The sequence below is a fragment of the Mollisia scopiformis genome (assembly GCF_001500285.1).
Source record: "Mollisia scopiformis unplaced genomic scaffold LY89scaffold_6, whole genome shotgun sequence".
NCBI classification, from domain to species: domain Eukaryota; kingdom Fungi; phylum Ascomycota; class Leotiomycetes; order Helotiales; family Mollisiaceae; genus Mollisia; species Mollisia scopiformis.
The window spans coordinates 805307-831889 of NW_017263586.1; the positions used below are offsets into that span (position 1 = coordinate 805307).

Here is a 26583-nt window from a genome sequence, read left to right on the forward strand (position 1 = left end):
AGGAAGAAGGGATCCTTTCAGTGGAAAGGGGCTGATTGGAAGCGAGGTGTGGTTTGGAAGGCTGTGTAAGCTTGGTTTATCATTGTCTTTTATTTGCAATATTTTCAGTGTTTCAAGTTTGCAGAACTCTCCATATTCTAAGTATTTTTGCAAGATGTTTTTGGAACAGGAGATGTGAGTTCATCCTGAGCTCGCTACTCCTATTCCTCCTCAGGCTTGAGGAAATGTTCGCAAAGTTAAGCGATAGAAAGTCACTGAGCTGAAACATGCTTGAACTCTCAAACTCTTGAAGTCTTGGTCCTCAATCATCTGCATTGACTTCATAGTTCTGACTGAACAGCTACTCTGTTTCTTACCTTGATCTGCTGTAATGCTAAGTGATGCAGTTTGACAGGAATTGCTATTGTTGTAGCCATCGCATTTTTGACCCTCATCATATCACCCACCAAATATGCATCTATACTCCCAGGCTGGCAAGAGAAGCTACCTAGTACGTTCTCCTTCCCTCTTAATCTTCCTCGACAATGAGTACATTACCCATCTCAACCAAAACTAATAACCCAAAAGCTTCAACCAACCCAAACATAACCTACCTCCACCCCCAATACTTCCCCAACCACCACTCCGAACGCGTCAAGATAAAATACGGCCCCTTCCTCGTCCCCGGAAACGACATGGCAGGCTTCCAGCTCCGCAATGTCACAAAACCATGCTCAGACTGCAAAATAACATTCTTCCAAGCTGACCTCGAATACGAAGACGGAAGCTACGCCAACGCCAACACAGGAATGTGGCTCCATCACATGGTCCTCTTGAACCCGACTCAACGCGACACTGTCTGTCCCACACATCCCGAACGTATATTCGCCAGCGGGAATGAAAGGACAGCTGCCAATATCTGCGTCGATGGGTACTCCCCCCCTTCCCTTTCCCCTATTCCATACTCAAAACTCGTCAGCTAACACCAAACCAGCACAAAAGAAGCAGGCTACCACCTGACCCCCACCTCCACACTCCTCCTCACCACCGAACTCATGAATGAAACGCCGCACCCGACATTCGTCTACATAACCGTCACCTACGAATACATCCCCTCCCCGCCGCCCACCTTCCGGCCCGTCAAGATCGTCTGGCTGGACATCGGATCGTGTTCTGAATCCGAGTATCCCGTCCCGGTGGACGAGACGGCGTTTTCGATCACTGCTGCCCCGTGGATTGCCGATATTTCGGGTGACGTGCTGTTCGCGGCCGCGCATCCGCATGATGGGGGCGTGGAGCTGGAGGTGCTGAGGGGGGGAGAGGGGTTTTGTACGAGTATGGCGACGTATGGGGGGACGGAGGGGTATAGAGAGGGGGATGGGATGGAGCATATTAGTAGTATGTCTGTGTGTACGGGTTTGGGGAGGATGGACGTGGGTGCGGAGTGGGGGGTTGTGGCGAGGTATGATTTGAATGAGCATGCGCCCATGGTGGGTTTGGAGGTGATCCCCGAGCCGATTATGGGAATTGCGTTGCTTTATGTTGCGCAGGATGGTGCTTGATTGAAGAGCGGCGATTTGGCGATTAACGTATTAGTTTGAGAGAGGTTCTCTTCCCCCCCACCCCCCTACAGTTCGGGATCATAACGAGAGGGACAACATAGCGTTCGATCAATATAACAAGTTGGAATAATATAATAACTCACGAAAAGCCGAACTCCAAACCCATAACCCCATAATCCCATAATCCACCCCACAAAACCCAAAACCTCCCTCCCCCTCATTCATTCCCACCATCACCCAACCCATAAATCCCAAACTAACCCCCTTTCACCCCATTTAACCCCCCTCCCCAAACTCCTCTACAAACTTAAACAACCACCCCCCCCCTCCGTCGACTCCAAACAACCACCTCGGGGAGTGGTTTTCTAGGGAATCCACCTCTGAGCTTTGGGTTCTGGGCTGGGCCTGAGTTCTTTTGCTGTTCTTATTATCTTAATATTTTTCTTGTGAATAACAACCTTTTTTTTCCTCCGATTTCTTTTCTTTTGGCCTTTTTGGGCACAAATCCTCCCTCCTCACTCTTACTTTCTTCCTCCTCGCGTAAGCCAAGAGAGAAACTCGTCCCTCGTCCGAGTCCTAGGCTTAACTTACGTTACATCTTAGTGAGATATCCGTAAGCAATATAATCCTGATCTTATACTTTAAGTCTTTGAATATTCTTCACTCTTTTGCGTCTCCTTCTGCAATGAACTCCTTGAGCGCTTTGGGGAATTTTGTAATCTTTTGGGGGAGGAGAATGTAAGATAGGGTCTCGGAGGTATCTTATGAAAAAGAATTCTCGTGGGCTGAATGTACTACGAATGATCTCACTTATTTGTGTTGTATTTCAAATCAGTTAGGTAAGTGCTCTCCAATATGAGGCTAGGATGCAAATGTCCCGACTTTATTCAGCACATAGCTTTGCTGATAGTCGGTTCAAAGAATCATCTCTTTTGAGTCTCAAATCATTGTGACAAACTTATCGCTCCGTTGATTCCATGCCTAGATACCTTCAAACAGCAAAAGAAACATCGCACCTCCAATCTCCAACCGCTCACTCCAAGGCAGGAAATTGTTCCAGAACAACCCCCGCCAAGCTCATCTCCCTCTCAATCACATGGCCAATCTCCGTATCCCTCACCTTCCACCGACACTTAAAGCTCGCTGGTGCCATAACAGTGTCCCCAGTAAACTTTATCCCATCATACTTCTCTCCCTCAACCCCCATCAAGTCAAGCCCCCAGATTAACTTCACCAGCGCGATCCACATCCCATTATGCGCCAAATCACCACCAACGCAAATTCTCCTTCCCCACCCAAAAGTACCGTGTCCGAACTTGCCCGGAAACTCCTTTTCTGGCTTCAGCTCCTCTCTAAACCTCTCGTCATTTTCTGGCAGGAATCTTTCTGGCGCAAATTCCTCCGGTGAAGGGAAATAAGAGGGGTCGTAATGCATAGCCCAAATATTGGGCACGATCATCGTTCCTTTGAGAATCTTGTAGCCTTCGTAAATATCGTCTTCGGAAGTTGCATGTTTCACGCCCATGGGGATAGCGGGTTTCCATCTCAGCGTCTCTTTGACCAAAGCGTCGATGTATGGGAGCTTCTCCCTGTCACCGAAATTCGGGCTTCGTTTCTTGCCTATCACTTCGTCGATTTCCTTCTGAGCAGTGACGAAGACCCAGGGGTTCAGAATCAATCCCAAAACAGCAGAACAGAGACTGGCGATCGTGGTATGGGATCCAGCTCCGAAGACTGAAGATGGTATACCACAAAAATGGCGCTCGTTCTGCATCAACTGTTGACAATCGACGTTTCCAGCTTCGGCCGCTAAGATCATGTTCTCGGTCAAACTTCCTCTTCCCGTAAGTTTTCCTCCATTTTTTGCCAAATCTTGTCTGACGGTGTCCACGAGCCAAGAGTCAAAAGCCGCGTTCTGCTTCCCCATTTCCGTAACCGCGGTTTTCCATCGAGCGAGAAACGGAGGGAAGTAATCCAGAAACGGGAGGGACTCGACGAGAAATTGACCAGACAAAAGAAATCGTGCTACATAATGCACGAAGAAGAGTCTTTTCTTGAGGACCGCCGAGTTTAGGGCATCGATTCTCCTGCCGTAACTAAGCGTGAAAACAACACTGGATGTGTACCTCTCAATCTCGTCTTTCCACTTCTTGCCCTCATCCAGCGAGATTCCAAATACAAGCTTCGAAGCTTCTGCTTCTTGTCTCTCCTTATAAGTCTGTAACGCAGAAGGCTTCAAGAACTGATGGAAGATCTTTCTTCTCATGTTCCAACTCGCTCCATAAGGATGGGTAACGATGGTTGAGCCTTGGCTGTAATACTTTCCAAAGACAAGGAAAGGGGGTCATGTACTGTATTTATTGCTTCGACTAGTGAGGAGATCGTATGCGATTTGAGGTCTGAGATTATGATATTGGGTACGAGACCTGAGTAGAAGGTGTAGATTCCGCCATATGTTTTGGATAAAGAGGTGAAGAACAACCACGATTTACCGCGAGGAGTGGAGAGGTAATTCCCGAGTAACGGAAGACTTGGTGGGCCAGGTGGGAGACGACGTTTGTAAAGGTAATCGAAGAAGATGAGGCCGATCAGGAGAGGACCAATGAGGGTGGTTGCTTGGGAGAAGTTGAATGGTAGGTGGTCTGCGACAGCCATCTTGGTGTCTCTCTTCGACGAAGATGTGCAGTTGAAGTGATTTTGAATGTATGTAGATCGTGAAAAAGAAGGGGACCGGTGGACTTGGTTTGTAAAGGAAAGATTCTCGAGCTAGCTCGCCAAAGTTGAGAAGATATCGTCGAGACGCGTGAAAGAAGAAGTAGCGCGCTGAATACGATTCACTTTCTCAACACCCGATCCGGAATACAGTGAGCCCCGCTATCAAGGTAAAGTTGTGTAGCCGAGGTGAATTGGTCGTAGATCGTGGAAACGTATCAGGCGGTTGAGATTATTTCGTGAAGGAGAGGTTTGCTCGGCAAGCTAGATCAAGATCAGATTGGGGAAGATATCCTCGATACGCTCAGAAGAGGAAGTAACGATTCACTTTTCAGCACCGCTACGCTATGAAATGGGTGAAGCATTCTCGCTCCCCTCAAAAGAGGAAGTAATGACCTAAACACAATTCACTCTCTCACCACACAACCTCCATCCAGAAGCCCCGCTATCGAAAAGGTGGTTACACGACATCTGTCCCCACCCAGCATCCAATATCCAGACCACGGCACTTCATTCAGAGAGAGAGAGGGGGGGGGGGTGGAGGGTGGTCACTTATCGTACAAGCCGGTGAATCACAACAAAGCGATCTTGGTTCGATGTGCCCCTTGCAAGACAGAACCAGGAACTGCGCACAGCAAATGTTGGTCTCACAATCAGACTTGCTGTGGAATCACAAGTAGACAACGAAGAAGAGCACAGCAAGCATAATTTATGGCATTTCGACACGCAACAAAAAAATTAAGTTAGAGGAAGCAGATAGTTTAATTAGGTCTTTGGAAGAGCATAATTTATGACATTTCGACACGCAACAAAAGATTTAAGTTGGAAGAAGCAGGAATTTTAATTAGGTCTTTGGAATCCTGCCTCCTCGAACGTCCACTTGGAACGTGTGGATGGATGTCCAACTCGAGGCGCGAAAGGTGCCGCGTATAGGATATCCAATTGAATGTCGAGGATCAAAAACCAACATTATGAGCTAGCACAACGAATAAGACCGGGGGGATGATTCTATGAGGGGGATATAGTGAGATTGTCCGTTTCATATGGTCGTCAATTACCCTATTTTGAATATCCCATTCCGGTGCTATGCACATTTGTCTCTCTTCATATGTAGCGCATCCTGTCTTCCTCCCGTTGGGTATCTTTCTTTCGTCTCTGATGGGCATTCTCCAAATGCGACCTACTTCGCTCACTGTAGCTCTTGAGCCCTTCGTGTCTCATGTACATTCAACCTCACAGCCTTTCATAGCCTCATCGATACCTGACTAGCACAAGTCGATCCGACAGAGATGCCTCTCCTGGTGCTTTCGTCGTTAAGTATTAAGCTCCGAACATGTCCTGGATTCTCTCTTCCATAATCGAAAAGATCCGGAGGCGAAGTCTAGACTAGAAAAGCTTTCTTTCGGATAACCAGAATCGTCTGGTGCTCTCTAATCATCGGCAGAAAAGTATCGTTTCGTCTTGTTCTTCACCTGCGCTGCTTTCAGATCCGGCGGGACAATGGTATGATGAACGACATGAGGTCGATAAATTGCATCAACAGGAGGCATCCTACATCTATCATCAGCATTTCTTCAGCACCTCAACGAAGAAGATTTCACATACCAATCGTCCAAACTCAGCGGAAAATACTCGTACAACAAATCCGCATTCTCAACCGGACTACCGACTCCCTTCTTGCCTAGTCTATCTCTGTCGATCACTGGACTTGCGGGTTCGCCTGGCCTAAGATGTCCTCCTGGATGTGCTTTCCCGTATTCGTCGTCCGCTAAAGAAAGATCGATTGGGGCAGTAGCTTGAGAGGACTTGGTGGGCACACTTTCCGACTTCCAGCGTGCTTTGGGGACTGGTGGCCTCGGTGGATTTGAAGCTGAGGAGGATTGATTTGTTAACGTAGGTCTCTTGGCTTGTCGAGCATGTATCTCGGATGTAGATAGGGTTGCAAGAGGGTTATTAGTCCAGTCTGGCAGGTCAAGTGGTTGCTGCTGTCCGAATTAGTTTCTGGCATTGGATTTGCAAAAGCAGAGTGATGCCCACCTGCAAAGCATTAAGTGCATAAAAGCGATACGAGCTATTCGCAACTCCCGGATCAACTTTGACTTGTGGCGCTGAGACACCGGCATCACTCATTGTCCTCGGTTTCGAATCCAACTTCTTCTCACTTAGCGGAACATCTTTCCTACTATCAAAATTCCTAGGACTTCTTCCGCGCACGATAATTGGGCCGCTCCGAATCTCTGCAAGCTTCACCGTCTCTCCTGTCGCCAGAGTGGCCATAATATTGATCTGAATCACATAATGCTGTTGCAAGCCTTTCCTCCTACCGTTGTTGGCGGTCGCGTGCTTGAATTGGAGTCTCTTCCATGCGATTGGGATCGAAACTACGCTGGGATCAAGCTCTGGATTCATGCTTAAATCTAGCGGCCACTGTGGAGGTGCAGCTCCAGCTTTATCCTCCGATGAGGTTCCTGTGGAAGTTTTCCATGGAACCGAGATTATTTCTGTGCTCTTCCCTTCTATACTTTCCAATGCGCTGATTGTGGCCATCATGTCATATAGCGGGACCTGCTGTCCGTGTTCGTTGACCATACTCTTGATGCCTCGACTCAGGGTCACAGTCCCGCTGATTTGAAAGAGATTCCGCCGGTAGCAAGTCAATTCCAAAGGTCGATTCGCATTCGTATTGTTATCTCCAAATACATCCTCAGCGACGAAGAACATGCCATACAGTTCCGCCGTCATTGCAGGCCATGTGTGACCCGCATCGTCGAATATAGGAGCTTTGACGTTGGTTACTCCAAAGCCAAGGAGCTTATTATCGGGGTCTACGGTATTATGCGAGGACTCATTGTGCGGATGCGTATTGTTATCCTCCAGGATCGAAGAGAAGTCCGTGTTAGATTGGTAGGAAAACGGGTCTTCAAAGGTGGTCGAGAAGGCGTCAGAGAGCTCGTACGAGGGCGTGAAGGGTAATGGAGGAAGGCCAGAAGTATTCACATCGTCCCTATTGCTTTCATAGCTGCTCGTCAGCAATGGTTCTTGGACAGAACTCAGTCCGTAGAAACTGTTCCCAGGATGTGAGTCCGGGAGCTAGAAACATACAATAACCCCTCTCCCTCAAAGCTTAAATCGTGATCAAAGGCATCCATGCTTCCCCCGAGCATTGGATGTCCGTTCTCTGGTGTTGTCAATCGCAGGATGTCGTTGGGCGCCGCGGTCATGGAAGAAATGGTGAAGCTCCCAGCATCATAGGCTGCCATTGTCCGTTTCTGGCTCGGACTGTGGTGTTCGCAGGGTTGAGACGAGTGAAGCATGTACGATAATTGCTTTGCGCATTATTGTTGTTTCATTTGCGTGTATCGTATATCTTGTATATGAATTGAGTGCGTGGAAGTGGTACAGCGAAAAGCGAGTATGTTGTCTGACAAGCCGTTTGTGTTACTGTATACGGGTCTTACTAGAGGAGTGGGAGGGAATAGAGAGAGGTGAGCCGGGGGCGCTTTTAGGTGGTGGAGATGGCTGCGCGCCTGTGATGCATGTGGTACGAGGTACAGAAGAGGAGGAGAGAACGGGTGGGAGGGCTGGTTGTGCCAAGGGGAAGGGAAGGGAAGGGAAGGGAAGTGAAGTGAAGTGAAGTAAGGTGAAGTGTGAACCAAAGAAGCGGAGGGTTGCTGGAGGCGCTGTAATGGCACTTCAGTGGCACTGGATGGCACTCGACTCGCTATGGCCCGATTGGCCGCGGTAAGAATCAGTTCGGGCTGGGGGCTGCGAGGGCTGCGAGGGCTGCGAGGGCTGCGAGAGGGCTGCTTCGATGGTTGTTCTCTGCTATCTTCTTCCACGGCCGTTATCTCTGCGCCAAATGATCGACCCTAGCATGTCCCACGCAAAATATGGACCTGCCCTTTCTGCGGAAGACGTACAGTATTAAGCATGACCATGACCCAATCTTGGTCCGGACAGTCCACGTAAATGCGCTATATTCTATAGATATATGTACCTAAATAATCATCACTTGTGTAGCATATGTATGCCTATTGCTCTGTTGTTCGGGTTTCACAGAATCATTCATGGCCTCGCTCGTGGTCAGTCGACGCAACTTCGGTGATACTCTGTCGTCTAGCTCCACATCCCCGCATTCTTCTGAATTATTTCGCTAGATAGATGTCCGAAGACGGTAAGGCGGACAGGCATTTGAAAAAGGGGAACCGCCATGATTCTAGGATCACGATCCTTCCAATCCTCACATTTCGAACAAAGACATGTGCTTCCTTGTTCGCGAATGAGCTCTCCTGGATTGTCCATGCTCACGTGCTGCACTTATGCCGTTCATATGCCGCTTCTACACCTTCCAGGCCTCAAAAAAATGTTTTGATTTCATGATATGCTCATGCATCAGGTATCCCAAACGCCTAAAATGCTACATGTATACCAAATGCCTCTTAAATCGACGATGCAAAATGCAGGACCTAACCGTCTAAACTAGCAACCGCGCCGGCGATGGCTGCCCCAAGGAGACTGCTCTCTTCGGCATACATCAACTCAATGCTACCCTTCGTGCCACCACTAGCTTCAACCAATGTATCGAGATGCTTTTGACAGGCTACTTTGAACCCGGGATAGTTTTCAAGGACAGAACCATTGTATGCCACGAGGGTATGTGATGATTCTTGAGGAAGGATGGACTCTGCTTCGTTGCGCAGCTGCCAGAGAGCATGCACACCTGCGGCGATGATTCCTGCCGCACGATGTGTGACATGGGCAGCGATGAGACGAAGTGTGTGCAGGTCGGTAGGAGTAGGAGGTATTGTTGTCGGATGACGAGACATGAAGACGGCTTGTGCTGTGGAGAGATCTGGACTTCGGTCGCTGAGAATGTCAGCTTAAAACATTGCAGATGGGCGAGGAAGACTTACGATTCTATGCGTGAAAGAGTTTCTGTGTCTAAGGAATACTTCTCCCTCAGATTCGGAGGGACGACGCCACCGAAGAGTCCCGCCGTCCGAATGCCTTCGACTAACACAAGCCGTACTATCTCTCCAAGGTATCCTCCACCAACAAAGTGCTCAAGAGGCTGAAAAGTTGGATCCGGGTGCACAGATAGTAGTAGCTCATCCCATTGTGTTGACGGTAAGATGCCTGATCCGAACATCGATAGCTCTGTGTTGACGATGACATGCTTAGCAGAATCATGCCACTCGGGAGGTCGTATCCCAAATTTTGAAGGAGAGAAAGTATGCACAGGAAGGTGCACAGCAGCATTTACACCAGTTCCGAGAATAAGTGCGAAGCGTGTTGTCGAGTCCAGGTAAGCCTTGGAAAGAAGAGTTGCTGAAGAATCATTCACAATAGCGTCCACCTGCACGTTGAGACCTCTTTTCGAACACGAATCTTGAATGAGGTCGCCAAGATCTTGCCCTAGGAGCCCATGAGCTGCAAGGAAACCCTTTCCCATGCCTTGTAGGAGCCCACTTCGAAGAGATGTTTGTCTATGATGATCAGCTGACTTTCTAAATGTAGAAGAGATGTACTGTACTTACTCTATGGGAAATGACCAGGCCAGACCCATTGACAGTGGAGCATCAGACATGTCGTGACCCTCAGCCTGCCCAGCTAGCACCTCTCCTATTCTTTCCGCCATCCAGTCGAAAAACAAAACACCTTTGAGTTGCTTGACGGTTTTATCAATTTTAAAGGTACTTCTCTTCAAAATTTTGCACTCCTCGTCGCCACTTTTCCGCCCTGAAAGTTCAATCAGACCCACTCGGAAAGTCGAGCCTCCTACATCAAGGGCAAGAAACGTCCCTTGCTCGTCGCCGGAAGGAAGTTGGTGGTTGTATGATGGAAGCATACATTGCGGATTGTCGAACATGCTCTCCAAAAATTGCTTTCTCAATCCATCTGACAAAGCCACTAGTCGTTTTCTCCCCACCAAGCCATGGAAAGCCTTATTAACCACCTCTACAAATTCTGGTGCTCCCAGTTTCCGTACCTCCTGGGTCGAGGGCTCTGCTTCGACATTTTCTCCCTTGATAATGGACGGAGATATCCAGATGTTGAGAATTGTCTGAAGGACATGTTTTGTCCTCAGAAAACTCTTGATGATGGCAGCGAGGAAGGCCTGTCGTACCTTTTGCATTGCAGCAATGAACGGCTGCATGACATCGGGCGTTGATACATATAGGAATATGGAGAGCCCGCGGCGCTACGAGGCGCGGCTAGGGTATTAGTGTGACGATGCAGATCGGCAGGTTGTAGTTTCAGTCGAAAGTAATGTGGTAGCTGCTCCTCCCCATGTTCTGTTTACATGTGTAAAATTAGAGGTAGAGACGTTGGCTGAGGAGAGTACCAACACTACCGGCGTAAAGAAAAGTCTGACGGGCAGAGGATACGTGAGACAAATGAACCCGAGACCACCTAAGGAGGGAAGGTCGACTTCGGGAACGACAGGTAGCCAGATGTGGATTCGAGTGTCCAGTCTGAGCGAGGAATGGTGGAGGTTCAAGTAACGTGCAAAAAAATAAAAAGAGAATAGGGCCGTGTCGTATTGAGAATCCCAGATTTCACGGCACAGGATTGATGAACGCAGACGAGGAAAATTATTGCGCCATCGCGGCCAGAAGCTTGATAGGACGAAGCAAAGAAGAATCACGGCAATTGCAATCTCGCCATGGGACAGAGTAACATTGGAACAGCAATTCCTTTCATGTAAAGAGATGAGGATTGAAACAAGAGCAGCAGCGAATTATGCCTTGAAGCAGGGCCAAGTCGCCTTCTGGGAAATGTGGATTCTGCCTTTTCCCAGAGTCGTCCACCAGACCGGATCGACCAGTCAGAAGGGCGAATGCAGCAAACGGATAGGGATGTATGGGGATCTCAGAGCCCTTTTTTTCGCCAGAGGATGTCTAGTCCCCTGCGTTGGCGCGGCAGTGTCCGCACTACTCGGGTTGTCGTAGGTAGATGGGAGTTTCGATGGAGCAATCAATGTGGTATGGGCGGTATGGATGTTGATGTGGGATAGGCGACGTGCGTGGGTTTGGGAGTTGAAGAGTGAGCAAACGCAACGTTACAATTCTGGAGTAGTACGGGTTGAGGTCGGTCGGTTTGACGCTCTCGCTTCGACTAGTGTAAAGATCCCTCCCCTTTGAAACTTTTGGCTCGAGCAGGAGGGATCGCTTGCTTATCTAAGTGTCCTTTGGGCATTTGGCGTTCTTGTTTTTTCTGCCACCGCCTCCACGGTCCCAGAGATTCCCCGGCCACTTCTCCGATGTTTCCCAGACGCCTCGTCCTTGCCAGAGCACACCAGAGCACTCCAACGCAACCTTCACTCTGCTGACTCCGCCAACATCATGCTACCTTCTGGGTCCAGCCCGATCGTGACTGAGCTATTCGCCCCTCCTTCCCACCCAACGGCGATCTCTCAGTCTTCGCCGCGGCTTGCCGTTGTCAGGTGAAGTTCGAGACGCCCTAGTTTCCGTTGCGGCGTAAGGAAAATGGGGGATATTCACGGTGACGTTCCATAGCTGCAATGGGGACGAGCTACCCAATGAAGCATCCCACACGTGCTGGTGGATGCTCTTATTTGATGATAATCAAGATTTGAAGCTCTGCTGAGATTGAGATCATTTCATATTGTATCAATCTCTCTTTCTACTACTCAACAGTTCTCTATACATCTCTGCCTGCAAAGGACGTCACTATTCTTCTTGCTCACTTCTAGAATCACTATCAATACCTAAGCTACTCCGACATCATGAGGCTCATTATCAGAGACGACCCTTCGGCAGCATCATCCTACATTGCCAATTATATCATCAGTTAGTCTTTCCACGCGAGCCGTCTTTCCACTGCTAACATACCTTCCCAAGACAGAATCAAGACTTTCAAGCCAACACCTACACATCCATTTATTCTCGGTCTGCCGACAGGATCCAGTCCAGTAGGAATCTACAAGATCCTAGTTGAGAAGTACAAGGCTGGCGAGATCTCGTTCGAAAATGTCGTTACGTTCAACATGGTATGTTGCCTTGCAGAGCACCATCTACCTTCCGAATACGAACATTAGAGCGTGCCACTGATCATTCCGTATGACTGCAGGACGAGTACATCGGTATCCCCCGCGAACACCCCGAGTCCTACCACACTTTCATGTACAAGCACTTCTTTTCACATGTAAACGTTCACCCAAAGAACATTCACATCTTGAACGGCAATGCGCCAGACTTGGAGGCAGAGTGTGTGGCATACGAAGCTGCCATCAAGTCATTTGGTGGCATTGACCTCTTCCTGGGTGGTATTGGACCTGATGGACACATTGCTTTCAACGAGCCTGGATCCTCTCTCGCCTCGAGAACACGAGTCAAGACGTTGGCGTATGATACTATCATCGCCAATTCAAGGTTCTTCGACAATGACTTGGATAAGGTGCCAAAGATGGCTTTGACAGTGGGTGTGCAGACGGTGTTGGAAGCTCGAGAGGTAGTGATCATCATTACCGGAGCACACAAGGCATTGGCCTTGCAAAAGTGCATCGAAGGTGGTGTGAATCATATGTGGACTCTTTCGGCTCTACAACTCCACCCTCACCCTATGATTGTGGTTGATGAGGATGCTACTTTGGAGCTTCAAGTCAAGACTGTCAAGGTTTGTACAATTCTTCCGACTTGGCAAGGACAATGACTAACATAAAAAACAGTATTTCAAGTCAATTGAAACAGTCGCCTCATCCCAAGGATTTGAACAAATCCTCCCCTCTGCCATCCGAACTGGTCCGAGGGAAGGAAACAAGCAAATTCAGCCTTTGCCAGAAGTTCACGAATCACCAACCATTCTTGCACCGAAACCACTTACCAGCACACTACTTTCCGCACCCGCAACGGAATTTCCTCTTAGGAGTGTGAGCCCCGATCTTATGCCTGAGAGCATGTCCGCCAGAATTGCTGCTTACTAGACTGTCCCTTGGATATGAAAATTTTGGAATTTGATGCATGGACGGTAAGCGCTGGGTTTTTGGTTTGGTGGTTGAAAATGAAAATTGATATCTGCCTGGTACGCTCGCTGTAGACTAGCAATTGAGTAGATTGTATGACCACTTAGAAAATCATTACGTGCCTGGACAACGCCCCGTGTAAGTCTCACAGCTATCATGAATAAAAGTATCAAATACTCCGTACCAGGGACTTTAGGTACTCACATACCTTGATGATAGCTTTAGGCGTCTTGATCTACTGATCAATCTTGAGCTGTAATGAACTAGCAACAAAACCCTCAATTCACCCCAAAAAAAATGCAATTCACAAAATATTAAAAAGTATTCACCATTCCCGAGAAACCAAACAGAAGCAAAAACTCAACCCACCCGCAAGAGCAGGTGGGTATCCAACACCACAGCCAGTGTGGGGTTTAAAGGGGGAAATCGCGAGTCATTCGTATTTCAAGCACTCACGAGGGTATAGAGAGGCACGATCGCTGTCGCAAGCATCTAAACCCTGGAGGGCCGCTGACTCTTGAGTTATTCGTATTTCAAGCATATACGAGAATGTAGAGAGGCACGGGAAACCGCAAGCATCTACACCCTGGAGGCTGCTAACTCAGAGGACGATGGCAAAGTTCTGCTTATTTGATTTTATAGGGTGGTGAAGAGGGGCGAGGCTGTGATTGGTAGGGAGGTTTAGCGTGGTGTGGTTTTTGGCGAGGGAGAGGGAGGTGAATGAGTTGAGTTCTCTTGAGCTAGACGAATAATCGAAAATACCTTGATCGAATTCATTTTCAGGGAAGAAGTGCTGCAAGGTTGACTCCGATTTACTCTTATCCACATGTCCAAAATTTCCATAGCGAGTGCGTAAGTACCCAGATAGGTATGTGAAATCTTCAGGTTCGAATTAGCTGATCAATTGCCCAGCTCGATAGACCCGGATCTTCTGAAAGGTGCTCCTGCACATTGGAGATGACTTATAGTACGATCTATAGTCTTCAAGTGTACGGCCCCACGGACCACTATATTCAACAATTTGTGGGGTTGATATGTCTTCAAGTGCAGCATCGACTTTGCTTATCAACGCAACAGAAACTGCACTTGGTTTTTGCTGAAAAGCCAGGCCACAGCAAGTGCTTGTTATCGTTAGCTGTAGAATCAGTACTGGTTAATCTCAATCTACTGACCAATCAAAGTTTCTGGGCAGCAGAGGGTTAGTTGCTCCGCAGTCGTCGAGGCATCTTGGACAAAGTACCCGATTCGGTGTGGCATGGACTCGCTCTTGAAGCTTCGAGCTGTAACACACCATATTCATTTCAATTCTTTGGCCGGGACGAAAACAAGTCTCCCAATCTCCAGTCACGTCAATGTCAGCTTTCGTAATGGCGTCTTGAAATACAAATTCTCCTTTGTCTATTTTGTGGGCCCCATTTCCGTGCTTTTGGAAGTTCACGCGGAGGACGGACTTCAAGGCCTATGAGCGTCAGCAGATCAACTCCTCCTTGATCCAGTACAGTACATGCCTCGGCCGAGCGAATGAACTCCAAATGAAAAGGGCTAGCTCTGCCAAGTGCATCGACCATATAGACTGGCTGTTGACGTTCAATTTGTCCCGGAATGTTTGTGATCAGATGTTGGATTTGAAGTACGGCCTGGAATATCTTGACATTGGTTTTTCTAGTATTGACATCAACAAGGAACCTATAGCTCCGAATAACTATCACTTACAGTATTTCAGTAGTCGCTACCAGCAATTGCTTTCCCTGTTCATTGACTTCCACCAGCCGCTGCATGCAAGCGAAGAAGCCATCCTGCACAACACCAACAAGACTCTTATGCCTCTCTATCTGGCGTTTATCTTGCAAATCCGATCTCTTCCTATCAACACATCAGACCGCCGCTTACTCAATCTTCAGAAATACCCACATCTGAACCGCACCCGCCAACACCAAAATACTCTCCGTATGCCCCACCAAATCAGCCCTAAACCTCACAACATCCTCCCTCCTACACACCGCCCACCTCATCCTCATCCACCGCTCCCTAACCCCCGACCCATCTCCACCTAACGCCGGCTGATACTTCTTCACCTTCTCCCAGAAAGCATCGATCGTCCCCCGACATCGTACAGCAGCCTGGCGCAGCGCCGTGACTTCCGCATACTGACACTCTTCAAACTCCAGATTCTTGACTTGGATTAGTGCCATCTCTAAGCTTAGGAGCTGTGAGACGAGTTCTCGGTATTCGGTGCTAGCACTGCCGCTGCTGCGGAGGGCGTCGATGACGGTACCTACGAGCTCGATGGCGGCGATGAAGTCGCCAATAGAGAAACCGAAAGGGGCCGCCATTTTCTTGTGATGAGGCTGGATTCGAAGACTACGAAATGAGAATGGATAGGAAGAGAATGAAAGTCGATATGGTGAGGCTGAGGGTGAGTCTTCAGCCAAATGAGGTGGTGGCTTGCAGCAACACGTGATGACCGACTTGGCCAATTGAGAGACGTTGGGAGAAGAGCGAAGTAGAAAATGATAAGAGCATGAATAGCAACAAAATAGATATGAGATAAGAAACATAATGGCCTCTCTGCTTGCGCAATCCAATTTTCAATTTCTACCAAAACGCCCAGTCATGCAATCCATACACATCTAAATCATCCTCTCGAATCTAGTCCTCTCTATCCCACACCTTCGTCCCAAACTTCCACACCTGATCGATCCTCAAATTCTTCCTCCCCTCCCCATCAACTTCCTCCTCAATAATCACCAAATCCGCATCAGCATCCGCCTCCAAACACCCCTTCACCCCACTCAACCCCAACGTCGCCGCCGGCGTAGCCGTAACCGCCTTCAGCGCCAACGGCAAGCTGGCTCCGCTCCAGTTCAAGAAATTCGTCACGCACTCAATCAATGTGATCGAGCTGCCCGCAATCTTATCCGTGCCCTCGAGCACCAACCTCGGTCCGTTCTTCACGATGCTCTCCCCGTTCGTCCATTCGTAGACGCCGTCTGGGAGACCGACCAAGTGCATCGCGTCCGTGACGAGGATGAATCCATCTGGGTGTGCGTTGAAGGCGATTTTGATGGAGGTGGGGTGAAGGTGGATTCCATCTGAGATGATTCCGAAGTACGGACGAGGAAGAGATTCAGCTATTCCGAGGACTCCGAAGACGCCTGGATTGCGGTGGTGCAGAGGACGCATGGCGTTGAAGAGGTGGGTTATCATTGTTGCTCCCGCAGCGACGGCTCGAGAGGCGTCTTCGTATGTGGCTTCTGTGTGGCCGATGCTGTAGATTATTCCTCGAGAAGTGATCTCGGGGATAGTTTGCATCATGGCGGCTATTTCGGGAGCGGCGGTGATTTTCTTGATGGTGGGTGGTTTGATGATGCTGCCATCTGGAGAAAGTGTTGGGTTCAAGTATTGAGATCCGTACATGGCTTCGAGATCCGAGAAGCCATTGATTGCTGGAGTGATGTTTTCTATTTTGTGGATGCCGTTTTTGGTGGGTGAGAGGAAGGGCCCTTCACAGTGAGCTCCTAGTGATTCGGCGCCATCCGATGCTATGCGATGGAATCCTGAAGGACCAAGATGTGGAAGTGCCTATCTCGCGTTCAGTTACCTGGAAATCAGACAGTGATGAACAAATCATACATTTTTGTAGACATATGGAGTCTCGGAAGTGAGTGTTGGTAGATATGAAGTGACTCCGGTCTGGACCAGTGACTTGTTGACTTGTCTCAAAACTTTGCTATACGTCGATGGATCATCCGGTATTTGCGAGAAGTTAAATCCAAACGCCCCATTGAGTTGAACATCGATAAGTCCAGGTGATATGATTCTTCCTCCTAGGTTTATCGTGATATCCGGAACAACTTGTTCTGAGTAGAAAACTTCTTGGCTCCTCACAATCTTGCCGGTCTCTGAGCTCACCCACAAATCTTGCTCTACCAAATCATTTCCCTTGATCAATCTACAGTTGGTGAACTTTGTTATCTTCTCCTTGCCGGTTGGAATGGCGATTGGCATGATGAAAGAAATCTAAGAGAGTTCTTGAAAACAGGGAATATAGAAAATTGGTGGTTATCAACCACTGTACCTTTGAAGACTACATCATGAATGATATGACACGCCGCAAAGCTCGAAACTTGGCTTAAGATATCTTGAATCGTTCACGACCACTGAAAAGATAGCATGACTCCATAAGGCGCCAGGCGCCTTCAAGAGTGGAGGCTACAGTACAGGATACCGAGATGGTGATGTGAAGCGTAATCTGGCAAGACTTGTGGTACGGAGATCGAGATGTAACGTCTCATTGATCGGGCAAAGGCCGGATCTCCCGGCCGCAGATATTGATAGGGAACGTGATGAACAAATAGGGAATCTGAAGGCGAACACGCAATCAAGTCGGGAAGGATGATTCCTGCAAGAAGAGAAGGTGCTTTTTATCCCTATTTTTGCCTCTTCACTTTGATCTGATCTGGACTTGGATGAGATGCAGATGCCGGACGACGTGAAATTTGAGTTGACCAGGGCTGGGCGTTAAAATCCCGAAGAAGGCCCTTTGTACGGCACACGTGATCGCTCCTGTTCTGGCCAATGTCCCCGCAAACCACCTAACCCCAATTTGTAGTCAGAGAATCCACTTCAATATCTACCGTTACACGGGTCCATCGATTTTCCCGTGAGCCTCATGATTACACATTCTCAGACGTTGCACTGTGCTTGAGCATGCCCACTATCCAGTGCCCACTCAAATCTCAGACATGCTCTGATCTGCTCAGGTACTCGTAAACGGGAGCGACGTTGTGCCGGAGCCGTGCTTATACAGACCCCCGCCATCAAGTCCCTTGATCTTTGCCCGTCACGGCTTCCGACACGGTACAGGTGAAGATGGAGGGTGCTGAAGGAGATGAGTTGGACCCGCTATGGCAGGATTTGGATTGGTGGGTGAAGAGCTTCGACTCTCGTGATGAATGAGTGCTGACTTGACAGGGCGATGGGTCAGCTCTTCTTCATGGGTGATACTTTCTCTTGTCCTGATTTCATCTCCTTTCCACTCGGCAAACATCCGAACACTGTTCAGATTGTGACTTTAAAGTTGTATTATATAGCTTATACTAACGCCGAGTTTCAACAGGATGGGAAGGAACAGAAGTCACACCACAGATCCGGACATTGATAGAGGACCATCATCTAGGGGCCATCTTATTGACCACTAAGAATCTCAAAAGTATTGCTAGCCTCTCTTACGTGTACTTATTTTGTTATCGGTTGCTTTCAGTTAGTGTTGATCTACTTGTTCTATACATCTGTTCCTCTCGATGCTGAAGTTTATGCCTTGTCACAAATATTTGTAATTGTATCATATGTCGCCTTCTTTCAATGAGTACTTTTTCTTGGACGTCTATACTAAGTCTTTCATCATGTAGCCGCCCAGGAAACAGCGAAGCTGGTTCAAGATCTCCAGACCATCGCCCATCAAGCTGGTCATCCTGTACCATTACTCATCGCTTTGGACCAGGAAAATGGCGGTGTCAACAGTCTCTTCGATGAGGACTACATCTGCCAGTTTCCCAGTGCTATGGGAGTTGCAGCAACAGGTTCTCCTGAGCTTGCATATGAGGTCGCAAATGCCACTGCCAAGGAGGTCTCAGCCGTTGGTGTTAACATGATCATGGGGCCAGTATTGGACGTTTTGACAAATGCAAGATATCAACCTTTGGGTGTAAGAGCTACTGGAGATGATCCTCAGGAAGTATCTCAGTACGGTATCGCTGCCATGAATGGCTACAAAGATGCTGGCATTACGACTTGCGGAAAGCACTTCCCCTCTTACGGCAACCTGGATTTTCTCGGCTCATCTCTGGACATGCCTATCATTACAGAGACAATCGAGCAACTCAGTCTCAGCGCACTCGTACCATTTAGAAACGCCATTCGGGACGGGCTTGATGCTATGATGGTTGGTGGATGTGCGATGGCCAATGCCAGTAAGTGAAATATTCCAGAAAGCTAAACTCGTAGACTGACTCATATAGGTATGAATGTGATGCACGCCTGCCTTAGCGATCAAGTTGTGGATGATCTGCTTAGACATGAGCTCGGTTTCAATGGTGTCACTATATCAGAGTGTCTTGAAATGGATGCTCTTAGCCACGACATCGGCGTTCGAGGTGGCACCGTCATGGCAGTAGAAGCCGGCTGCGACCTTGTCCTGCTATGCCGATCCTTCGCAGTACAGCAAGAAGCCATGGCTGGACTGAAGCTTGGTATTGAAAACGATATGATTTCTCGAGAGCGAATCATGGTTTCACTGAGGCGAGTTCTTACCTTGAAGTCAAAATGCACAAATTGGCATAAAGCTTTGAATCCGCCTGGGATCAACCAGCTGGCGACTCTTCATCCAAGCCATTTAGCACTTTCAACCAAAGCATACGATAATTCAATTACAGTGATGAGAGACAAAGGACATCTCTTACCACTTTCCAACACGCTGTATCCCGATGAAGAGTTACTCCTCCTTACTCCGTTAGTGAAGCCACTTCCTGCTTCTGCTGCTACGAAACAAATGACCGAAAACGCCAAAAAAGAAGTTCCTAACGAGCACGATAAATGGATACATAGATCCTCGATTATGAGTGGCGAAGGAGTATTCAGAGAACTTGGCCGCTCACTAGCGAGACAACGGCATGGAAAGCTCTTGCATACGTCCTACACGGCGAATGGAGTAAGACCTGTTCACGAGAACTTGATCAACAGGGCAGCAGCAATAATCATCATTACAGCAGATGCCAATAGGAATCTGTACCAGAACGGTTTCACAAAGCACGTCTCAATGATGTGTTCTATGCTCAGCGCAAGCGGGAAGAAAAAATCGCTGATCGTGGTTTCAGTTAGCTCTCCTTACGATTTTGCTATGGATAAGTCGATTGGGACATATGTCTGCACTTTTGATTTCACAGAAACTGCTATGAGTGCATTGGTCAGAGCTCTTTTTGGCGAGTACGTACCACAAGGTACACTACCTGGTACATTGAGAAAAAGCAGGAAAGTGCAAAAGTCGCGCCAGCACTGGCTTGTCGAAAGTTGGAATCATGATAGGGATCATAGAGGGTTGCTAGCCCTCATCAAAGCCATTGAGAAGACTTCCCAGCCTGGGAAGCCTTCAGGTCTCTCCGGAGCAACAGCAGCAGCTTTTGAACTAGTAAGTTATCCTTCCTACTCTGTTTCCACTTCCTAACCTTCCCTACCTAGTCTGCTGCCACCGAATCCGGTGATCCCATCGAAGAAATGCACTACGTAGTCCGCAACTCCAGCACACAAGCCCTCTTCGGCTTCTGCTCCACCTACTACTACCCATCCTCGCACCTAGGAGTAATATCAACCATCTTCGTCGACCCCTCCAAACGCAACCTCTCCATCGGACACTCCCTCCACCAGCGCGCCGTCCGCGGCCTCATCTGCCGCCCCGGCATCAAAACCCTCCAACTCGGCGCCTCCCTCCCGACCATCTTCCCAGGAATCCCCATGTCCGACCTGACCGAAGGCGCGCGCCTCAAACGCTGGTTCGCCGCCAACGGCTGGGACATCTCGTCTCCGCGCCTCCTGTACACGCTCACCATCCGGAACCTCGCGCACTGGCAGGTACCAGAGGGACTCCTGCAGACCATCCAACGCGTCTCCTTCGCCTTCGACCTCATCCACGGCCGCGAGAACGCCGCCACGGCATTAGAGCACGTGAGCGCGCACGCTGGCCCCGAGGTCCTGGCTCTATACAACCTCGCTCTCTCAGACGAGAAATCCTGCGGCGTCGTCCGCGCCAAATCTCCCGTGGACGGCTCCCTCGTCGGCACGGTCATCATCACGCGTCCGTACTCCTCGCTCTCGACATACATCCCCATCCTGCAGTCCTCTGAAAGCAACGGTTCGGACGGCGGCGGGATAGGTGGGATCCTCGCGCCTGTGGTGCCGAATAGTCCGCAGGCGGCGATTGTGCTGCAGGGACTGGCGCTGTTGGGGATCAAGCAGAATAAGGCGCATCGGAGCCATACGTGTGTGTTGAATTGTGTGAGTGGGGAGGAGAGGGATGTGTTGTTGGGGATGAATTTTGATGTTTTGGATGCGTTTGAGGAGTTGAGTTGTAAGGCTGAGAGGGTGAGTTCGAATTCTTCTGTGAGCGATGAGAGGGGCTGAGCTAATGAGAATGAATGATAGTTTAGTGATATGAACCTAGGATGAGAGATGTACTGGGATCGGGTTTAGGAGCAGTATTGGGGCTATCGTTGATTTTATGTTAAACTTGCTGTTCTTGTTTACGTGAGAAGTGGTATAGTCTTGTCTTACAGAAAGTCATGAGCTTTTTATCAAAGTCTAAGTTACCTCAAATGCGAGAAAAACTCAAGTTCCGACTGGTCCACATCTCATCGTCATTTCCCAACGAGAATCTCAATCTTGAATGTCCCCCATATTCCGAGTCTTTGAGTGGACGCACTCGCAAGCCACCAGTGACGTACATTTATTCCCTCTTCAGCAAGCATCCAGAGAATCATCCATATCCTCACCACTCTTGCTACTTCCTATTCTGCTTCCCACACATGCTGCTCTTCTTACTTTGAGGGAGCCGACGGACCTCGATTTCTCTTTCGCTGAATCAGGAATGATTACGGAGCTGCGTCCAGGACTTGCTCGCATACCTTCAATATTGATGGTAACGGCTATGACCCCTGACAGCAATCACCTCGCTCAAAGCTACTTTAATTGAATCTACCCAGACCTCACAGCGAGCAACGGTTCCTCAAATGACTTCACAACCTAAGATAATGCAAAGTTTAGAAAAAATGCCGAATGAATACACTAGTAATGTCCCAGCTTCTTTCAAAATATAGCAATAATTAAAGTACTAACACTATGATGAACATTAGACCTTAAAAGGACATAATAACAGCAACGGTCTAACAAGTAATCGCCAAACCGCCCTCAACCAATACAAAGCACGAAGTCACAACATACAAGTACGACAATTGCACAATGCCATTTCAACCTAATGGACTCAATATACAAATTCCATCTCTATCCTACTTCTATCAACTAACCAGACCGTGGTATCATTCATATCCATATCCCATGCAATGCCCATGCCATGCTACGCCAACCCAAGCAAAAACGCCATCTCATGCAACCCATCCAATCATCAATCATAATTCCCCACTATGAGACTCCGTCCTCTCGAAGCTCTTCAAGTCCTCGTCCTCTAAGGTGCCGACAAACGCACGCTTGATGAATCGTAGCCAGACTTTGTTCTTCTCGTGTTGTTTGTGGTGCTTCTTCTTCTTGTGCTTCTTGCCCGCATCTGAGACATCATCTTCATGATCCGAATCATCCTCGTTCTCTTCCGAGCTGGCCTCGTCTATCTCGTCTCCTTTCTCGGGTTTGTATTGCCCGATTCGGTGTGCGAGCTTGATGTAACTTCGAACAGTCAAGTCCTTCATCTTGTAGACTTTGTCTGTGAAGGTGCTGTATTCGACCTCGAATTTGAACGTCTTTGGCTTAGGTACTTTGTCCTTCGGGTGCTTGCCCTTGTGTTTTCCCTCATGCCACTTATCTGATCCAACTTCCTCTGACTGGTCGTCTCCGGGTGTGATGGGCAGGTCATTATTGATGTGTGAAAGGTTGGCAAAGTATTGGGTGTAGCCGAGCAAGGTCAATGATTGTGGCGAATATGCTGGTCCTGGAGGCGAATTTTTCGAAGGTGCTGATGGAACGGTGAGATCTGGGTTCGAGGGCTTCTTCTTCTTCTTTTTGTCCTTCTTCCCTTTCTTGCCTTTCTTCTTTTTCTTGTCAATGGACACTTCATCGTCAAAAGAATCGTCATCAAAGGAGATGGAGTCTTGCTTCTCGGTGCTCAAATGTTGCTCTTCATCCAACCAATCCACTTTCAATGCAGAATCTGTCTTTTGAACACTGGCCCATGTAGATTTGACATCCAAGCCTGTGATATTGTACTCAACCACACGTAAAGTGGGAAAATAATTGGGTACAACACTCGGGCTTACCATCGTAACCTGGTATCGTTCACCCCATGGCCCACCCATTTTCTTCAAGGCCTTGTCCTTCTTGGTTTTCTTGCCTTTCTTCTTTTTCTTGGCAATCTCTGCGGAGTGATCATCTTCTGATTCCTCAAAAGACTCCATAGCAACCGAAGGATTTGGTAGGTCAGACCACACCTCCCGAAGTTCTTCGAGATAATCGTTCGCAGACATAATCGAAAGCTCGTCTCCTAGAAAAGCACGAACCATCTGCTTTTCAGACACCTCGTCTTCTTGAGATAGTATATCAATCTTCTTGGTATCCTGGATCATAAAGTGATCGATGTTCATGTGGCCAAATAGACCTCCCACAACCACATCTCGGTATTGCTTCAGCCATAGTGTGTATTTCTGCCAGCACGTTTCGTCCCATAGTTGTTTGCTATCGGTTCTCGCAGGAGGAACATGTCCCATGAGGATTGCTTTCATCCCGCGTTCGCGCATGAATTGTAATTGGATTCGAAGCCATTCAAAATGTTCGTAACCGGGCTCAGATTTTTGGGCACAGCCATCGACACCGGCATTATGGTCAAAGAAGTAGAGGGTGTTGAGACTGAAGACTGCCAATTTGTTGGGTATTACTTCCACGTAATACCAACCTCCCCGCTCAAACCCGTGCCTCTGCTCCTCCGGTATGAACTGGCTCCATATATCGGTATATGACTTCAACCACTTATTCGGCCCTGACAGAAGGATATTGTGCGGCAGGATATCGTTATTGCCAAAGGTCGAGACAATTGGAATTGACTGCGGCTTGCCCGGTTCGTTGTCCTCACCAAACGTCTCTATGAACTTTTCCGCAACCCATCGATTTGTACTTAGTACCTCGTCTTGGTTTCGAGGAATATTTTCGTCGCTATCGTGTCGTGCCGAATCGCCCGTCCAGACCACAAAATCGACCTGATCCCGCAGATTCTCCTTGATCCATTTGAACGTTGCATTCACCAGGGTGTAGGGTGAATCGCAATCTGAGGTCTCGGCACCGTAGGTACCAGCCAGACCCTTCCCACGATGACACGCATCGTCCTCCTCGGTCGACGAATGGATCTTATAGAAGGGATCTGGATGCAAATCTGAGATCTGATCAGTATCGCGTTACCCAGTATTGAAAAGATAAGGACGGGACTAACGCACCTGTGATGTGCAGGAATTTCCCATGGAGCTGTCGTGTCGAGGAAGTGGTGTGTCCGACTGTGAGGTCCTCCAATGGGGCCTGCAGAACGGACTGCTGCAGACCGGTAGGGGTTCCATAAGAATTTTTGAGCAGACATGCTGCCAGAAAGAATGCGTTTGTCGTCCGCATCTTTTCGTAAAATTAAATAACAATCTGAAGAAGAGTAATACTTAGGAGGTGGAAAAGAACATTCTTAGAATTTGATGTCGCCGGCAGGCACCGAAGATCTGTCTGCCAGGTACAGAGGTACGCTGACGTTCGTGGCTTCCTGTTACTGGGGGCTGTTGGCACGGAAGTCAAAGCTTGATTTTCGGATCTGGTTCCGGATGTCAAACCGAAATTCAAATGCAAATTCTCATGAAGAGAAGGGGAGAAAGTGAAAAGGAGTCGTGAGATCATCTTGGGGTCGAGTTGTGTCTAATAGTCATTCTGTTGACCGTACTCCAGTTCTCAAGGTGTCTCAGCCAGCTACGGGATCCGCCTCCACGAGGGCCTCTTGGTGATCCAATCAATGACTGCTCTTCCTACACGTGTAGGGAATGGAGTCAGATGGAGGGCTGAGATGAAGGTTTTCTTATTCTCAGTAAGTTGTGCATTTTCTTCCGGGTTGCGTATGATCTCACGCGACCCTTTTACTGGTGAGTCTTGTCTGCTGTCGGCCGTGAGAGATGCGGATTCTTGATTTGTCGCCTGGGAGTTATTTCAACATCCGAGTCAGCAACTTCAATAATAGTATCGTGAGGTATGACCCCCACGAAAGACGTCATAAAACTGTTGAGTCGGGATACATTGGATTTGTATAATGTTCGGTGATTATTGACATGAAGTGACGAAGAGATTGTTGAGTTATGTGTATTTGTTCCGTTGTACTCGATTTCGTAACCTTGATGTGCAGGGTTTGAGCCATACACATGTATACATCAGCTGGACTCCTGTCTCAACACGGATAAATCTACATGCAGTAGGTAGAATATAGATTAAATGAATACCTGAGCATCATGAGGTAAAGACATATGAGCAATATTCCAAGTAAAAGAATCAATCCCTCCTAGCGCAACCCCATCTCGAAAAAGCCCCCAAGCGTGCATCTCCCGCCAAAACCCGGGGCAAGGGCGAGGCGGCGAAGCCGCCAGCCGTTGCCCCACAACACAAATCGATTTTTCAAATGACTTTTATAAGATAAAATAAGAAGATTCTGTTCAACAAATAAGGCGCTTTGGCGGAGTGGTTATCGCGCTAGCCTAGAAAGCTAGTTCCTTCGGGAGCGCAGGTTCGAGTCCTGCAGGCGTCGCTTTGAGTTCGTTTTTTGACTTTTCAATCCTTTTTGGCCCTTGCGTACCGTCAGCTTATGCTCATTACTTATCTGAAATGTTTTTTTTTCTCTACTGTACTCGAAGTTCGGGAACGGAGGCGAGTCAAGGAGCTCGCTTCGCGAGCCCCTTAACTCCCGATCCCAACTATTAAATATTCTAATTACTCTAGGACTTTCACTTACTTTAGAATTTTTACTTACTCTGGGACTTTCACTTTATATTCTTCAACCCAAAAAGAAATGAAAAGCCAAAAAACGAATCCAAAGCGACGCCTGCAGGACTCGAACCTGCGCTCCCGAAGGAACTAGCTTTCTAGGCTACATGGAGCGCTCAAGATGCCTTCGGCATCTCGAGCGCTCCATGGATGTTGTTCTCGTTCGATCGGCTGCTTTTATTGTGCTGCATTTCAGCTCTATAATTCCTGGTCTTAAGTCTACTGTGGTGTCGGTGCTTAAGATGCTTCGTCCCTATGGCTTCGAGAATTTATGAGCGTACCTATGTGCCCCCTCCTCCCCCCTTTTTAGCCGAGGATCTCGGTGCGAATTCCTCTCCTCAAAGTACACAGGTAATTGTCGAATGCAAATTTGGGTTCTTCAAAGCCAGGATTCATGATGATTATTTTTCTTCGCCTGCGTAATGCTGGAATGGATTCCTTCTCCAGAATCCCAATCGTAGAAATATCCCTGCCTTCGCATTCCCGGATGCAATCAATGCTCACTTTTTGAACCTATGCCTCTGAGATTGTATTGATTTATCCGGCTAATCTGCTACTATTGGCCCTTGGATTTCA

General features: G+C 48.3%; 8 protein-coding genes and 1 non-coding gene across 9 annotated transcripts; 4 read left to right on the forward strand and 5 right to left on the reverse strand.

Annotated features, from left to right (window-relative positions):
• Positions 1–524: 524 nt before the first annotated feature.
• On the forward strand, positions 525–1541 carry LY89DRAFT_730547 (uncharacterized protein; the record flags this gene model as incomplete). The annotated part of the gene is made up of 2 exons (XM_018219491.1): positions 525–910; positions 974–1541. 2 exons carry the CDS (start codon positions 525–527, stop codon positions 1539–1541), a joined length of 954 nt encoding a protein of 317 aa, XP_018074865.1.
• A 916-nt stretch (positions 1542–2457) lies between these two features.
• LY89DRAFT_705399 (cytochrome P450) lies at positions 2458–4196 on the reverse strand (the record flags this gene model as incomplete). The annotated part of the gene is made up of 2 exons (XM_018217448.1): positions 2458–3861; positions 3894–4196. 2 exons carry the CDS (start codon positions 4194–4196, stop codon positions 2575–2577), a joined length of 1590 nt encoding a protein of 529 aa, XP_018074866.1. The 3' UTR covers positions 2458–2574.
• A 1487-nt stretch (positions 4197–5683) lies between these two features.
• On the reverse strand, positions 5684–7402 carry LY89DRAFT_579088 (p53-like transcription factor; the record flags this gene model as incomplete). Its single annotated transcript, XM_018208986.1, has 4 exons — positions 5684–5804; positions 5859–6238; positions 6291–7263; positions 7356–7402. The coding sequence occupies 4 exons, from the start codon at positions 7400–7402 to the stop codon at positions 5684–5686; spliced, it is 1521 nt and encodes a 506-aa protein (XP_018074867.1).
• A 1274-nt stretch (positions 7403–8676) lies between these two features.
• LY89DRAFT_445271 (actin-like ATPase domain-containing protein) lies at positions 8677–10688 on the reverse strand. Its single transcript, XM_018207578.1, has 3 exons — positions 9791–10688; positions 9167–9739; positions 8677–9119 (listed from the first exon to the last, which is right to left on the reverse strand). Exons 1-3 carry the CDS (start codon positions 10408–10410, stop codon positions 8720–8722), a joined length of 1593 nt encoding a protein of 530 aa, XP_018074868.1. The 5' UTR covers positions 10411–10688; the 3' UTR covers positions 8677–8719.
• Positions 10689–12003: 1315 nt separating this feature from the next.
• Positions 12004–13200, forward strand: LY89DRAFT_579064 (glucosamine-6-phosphate isomerase; the record flags this gene model as incomplete). The annotated part of the gene is made up of 4 exons (XM_018208985.1): positions 12004–12067; positions 12119–12267; positions 12348–12893; positions 12946–13200. 4 exons carry the CDS (start codon positions 12004–12006, stop codon positions 13198–13200), a joined length of 1014 nt encoding a protein of 337 aa, XP_018074869.1.
• An 819-nt stretch (positions 13201–14019) lies between these two features.
• LY89DRAFT_715896 (Metallo-dependent hydrolase) lies at positions 14020–17733 on the reverse strand. The gene is made up of 7 exons (XM_018218233.1): positions 16873–17733; positions 15910–16821; positions 15247–15587; positions 14953–15102; positions 14739–14901; positions 14412–14698; positions 14020–14360 (listed from the first exon to the last, which is right to left on the reverse strand). Exons 1-7 carry the CDS (start codon positions 17245–17247, stop codon positions 14132–14134), a joined length of 2457 nt encoding a protein of 818 aa, XP_018074870.1. The 5' UTR covers positions 17248–17733; the 3' UTR covers positions 14020–14131.
• On the forward strand, positions 17680–21568 carry LY89DRAFT_445363 (glycoside hydrolase). The gene is made up of 7 exons (XM_018207579.1): positions 17680–18164; positions 18214–18221; positions 18359–18451; positions 18651–19211; positions 19260–20425; positions 20476–21375; positions 21436–21568. The coding sequence occupies exons 1-7, from the start codon at positions 18112–18114 to the stop codon at positions 21457–21459; spliced, it is 2805 nt and encodes a 934-aa protein (XP_018074871.1). The 5' UTR covers positions 17680–18111; the 3' UTR covers positions 21460–21568.
• A 595-nt stretch (positions 21569–22163) lies between these two features.
• Positions 22164–24848, reverse strand: LY89DRAFT_682242 (Endopolyphosphatase). The gene is made up of 2 exons (XM_018214463.1): positions 24441–24848; positions 22164–24379 (listed from the first exon to the last, which is right to left on the reverse strand). Exons 1-2 carry the CDS (start codon positions 24607–24609, stop codon positions 22416–22418), a joined length of 2133 nt encoding a protein of 710 aa, XP_018074872.1. The 5' UTR covers positions 24610–24848; the 3' UTR covers positions 22164–22415.
• An 842-nt stretch (positions 24849–25690) lies between these two features.
• Positions 25691–25771, forward strand: LY89DRAFT_t22. Its single transcript has one exon. It is a non-coding gene; the product is annotated as a tRNA-Ser (tRNA).
• Positions 25772–26583: the final 812 nt, after the last annotated feature.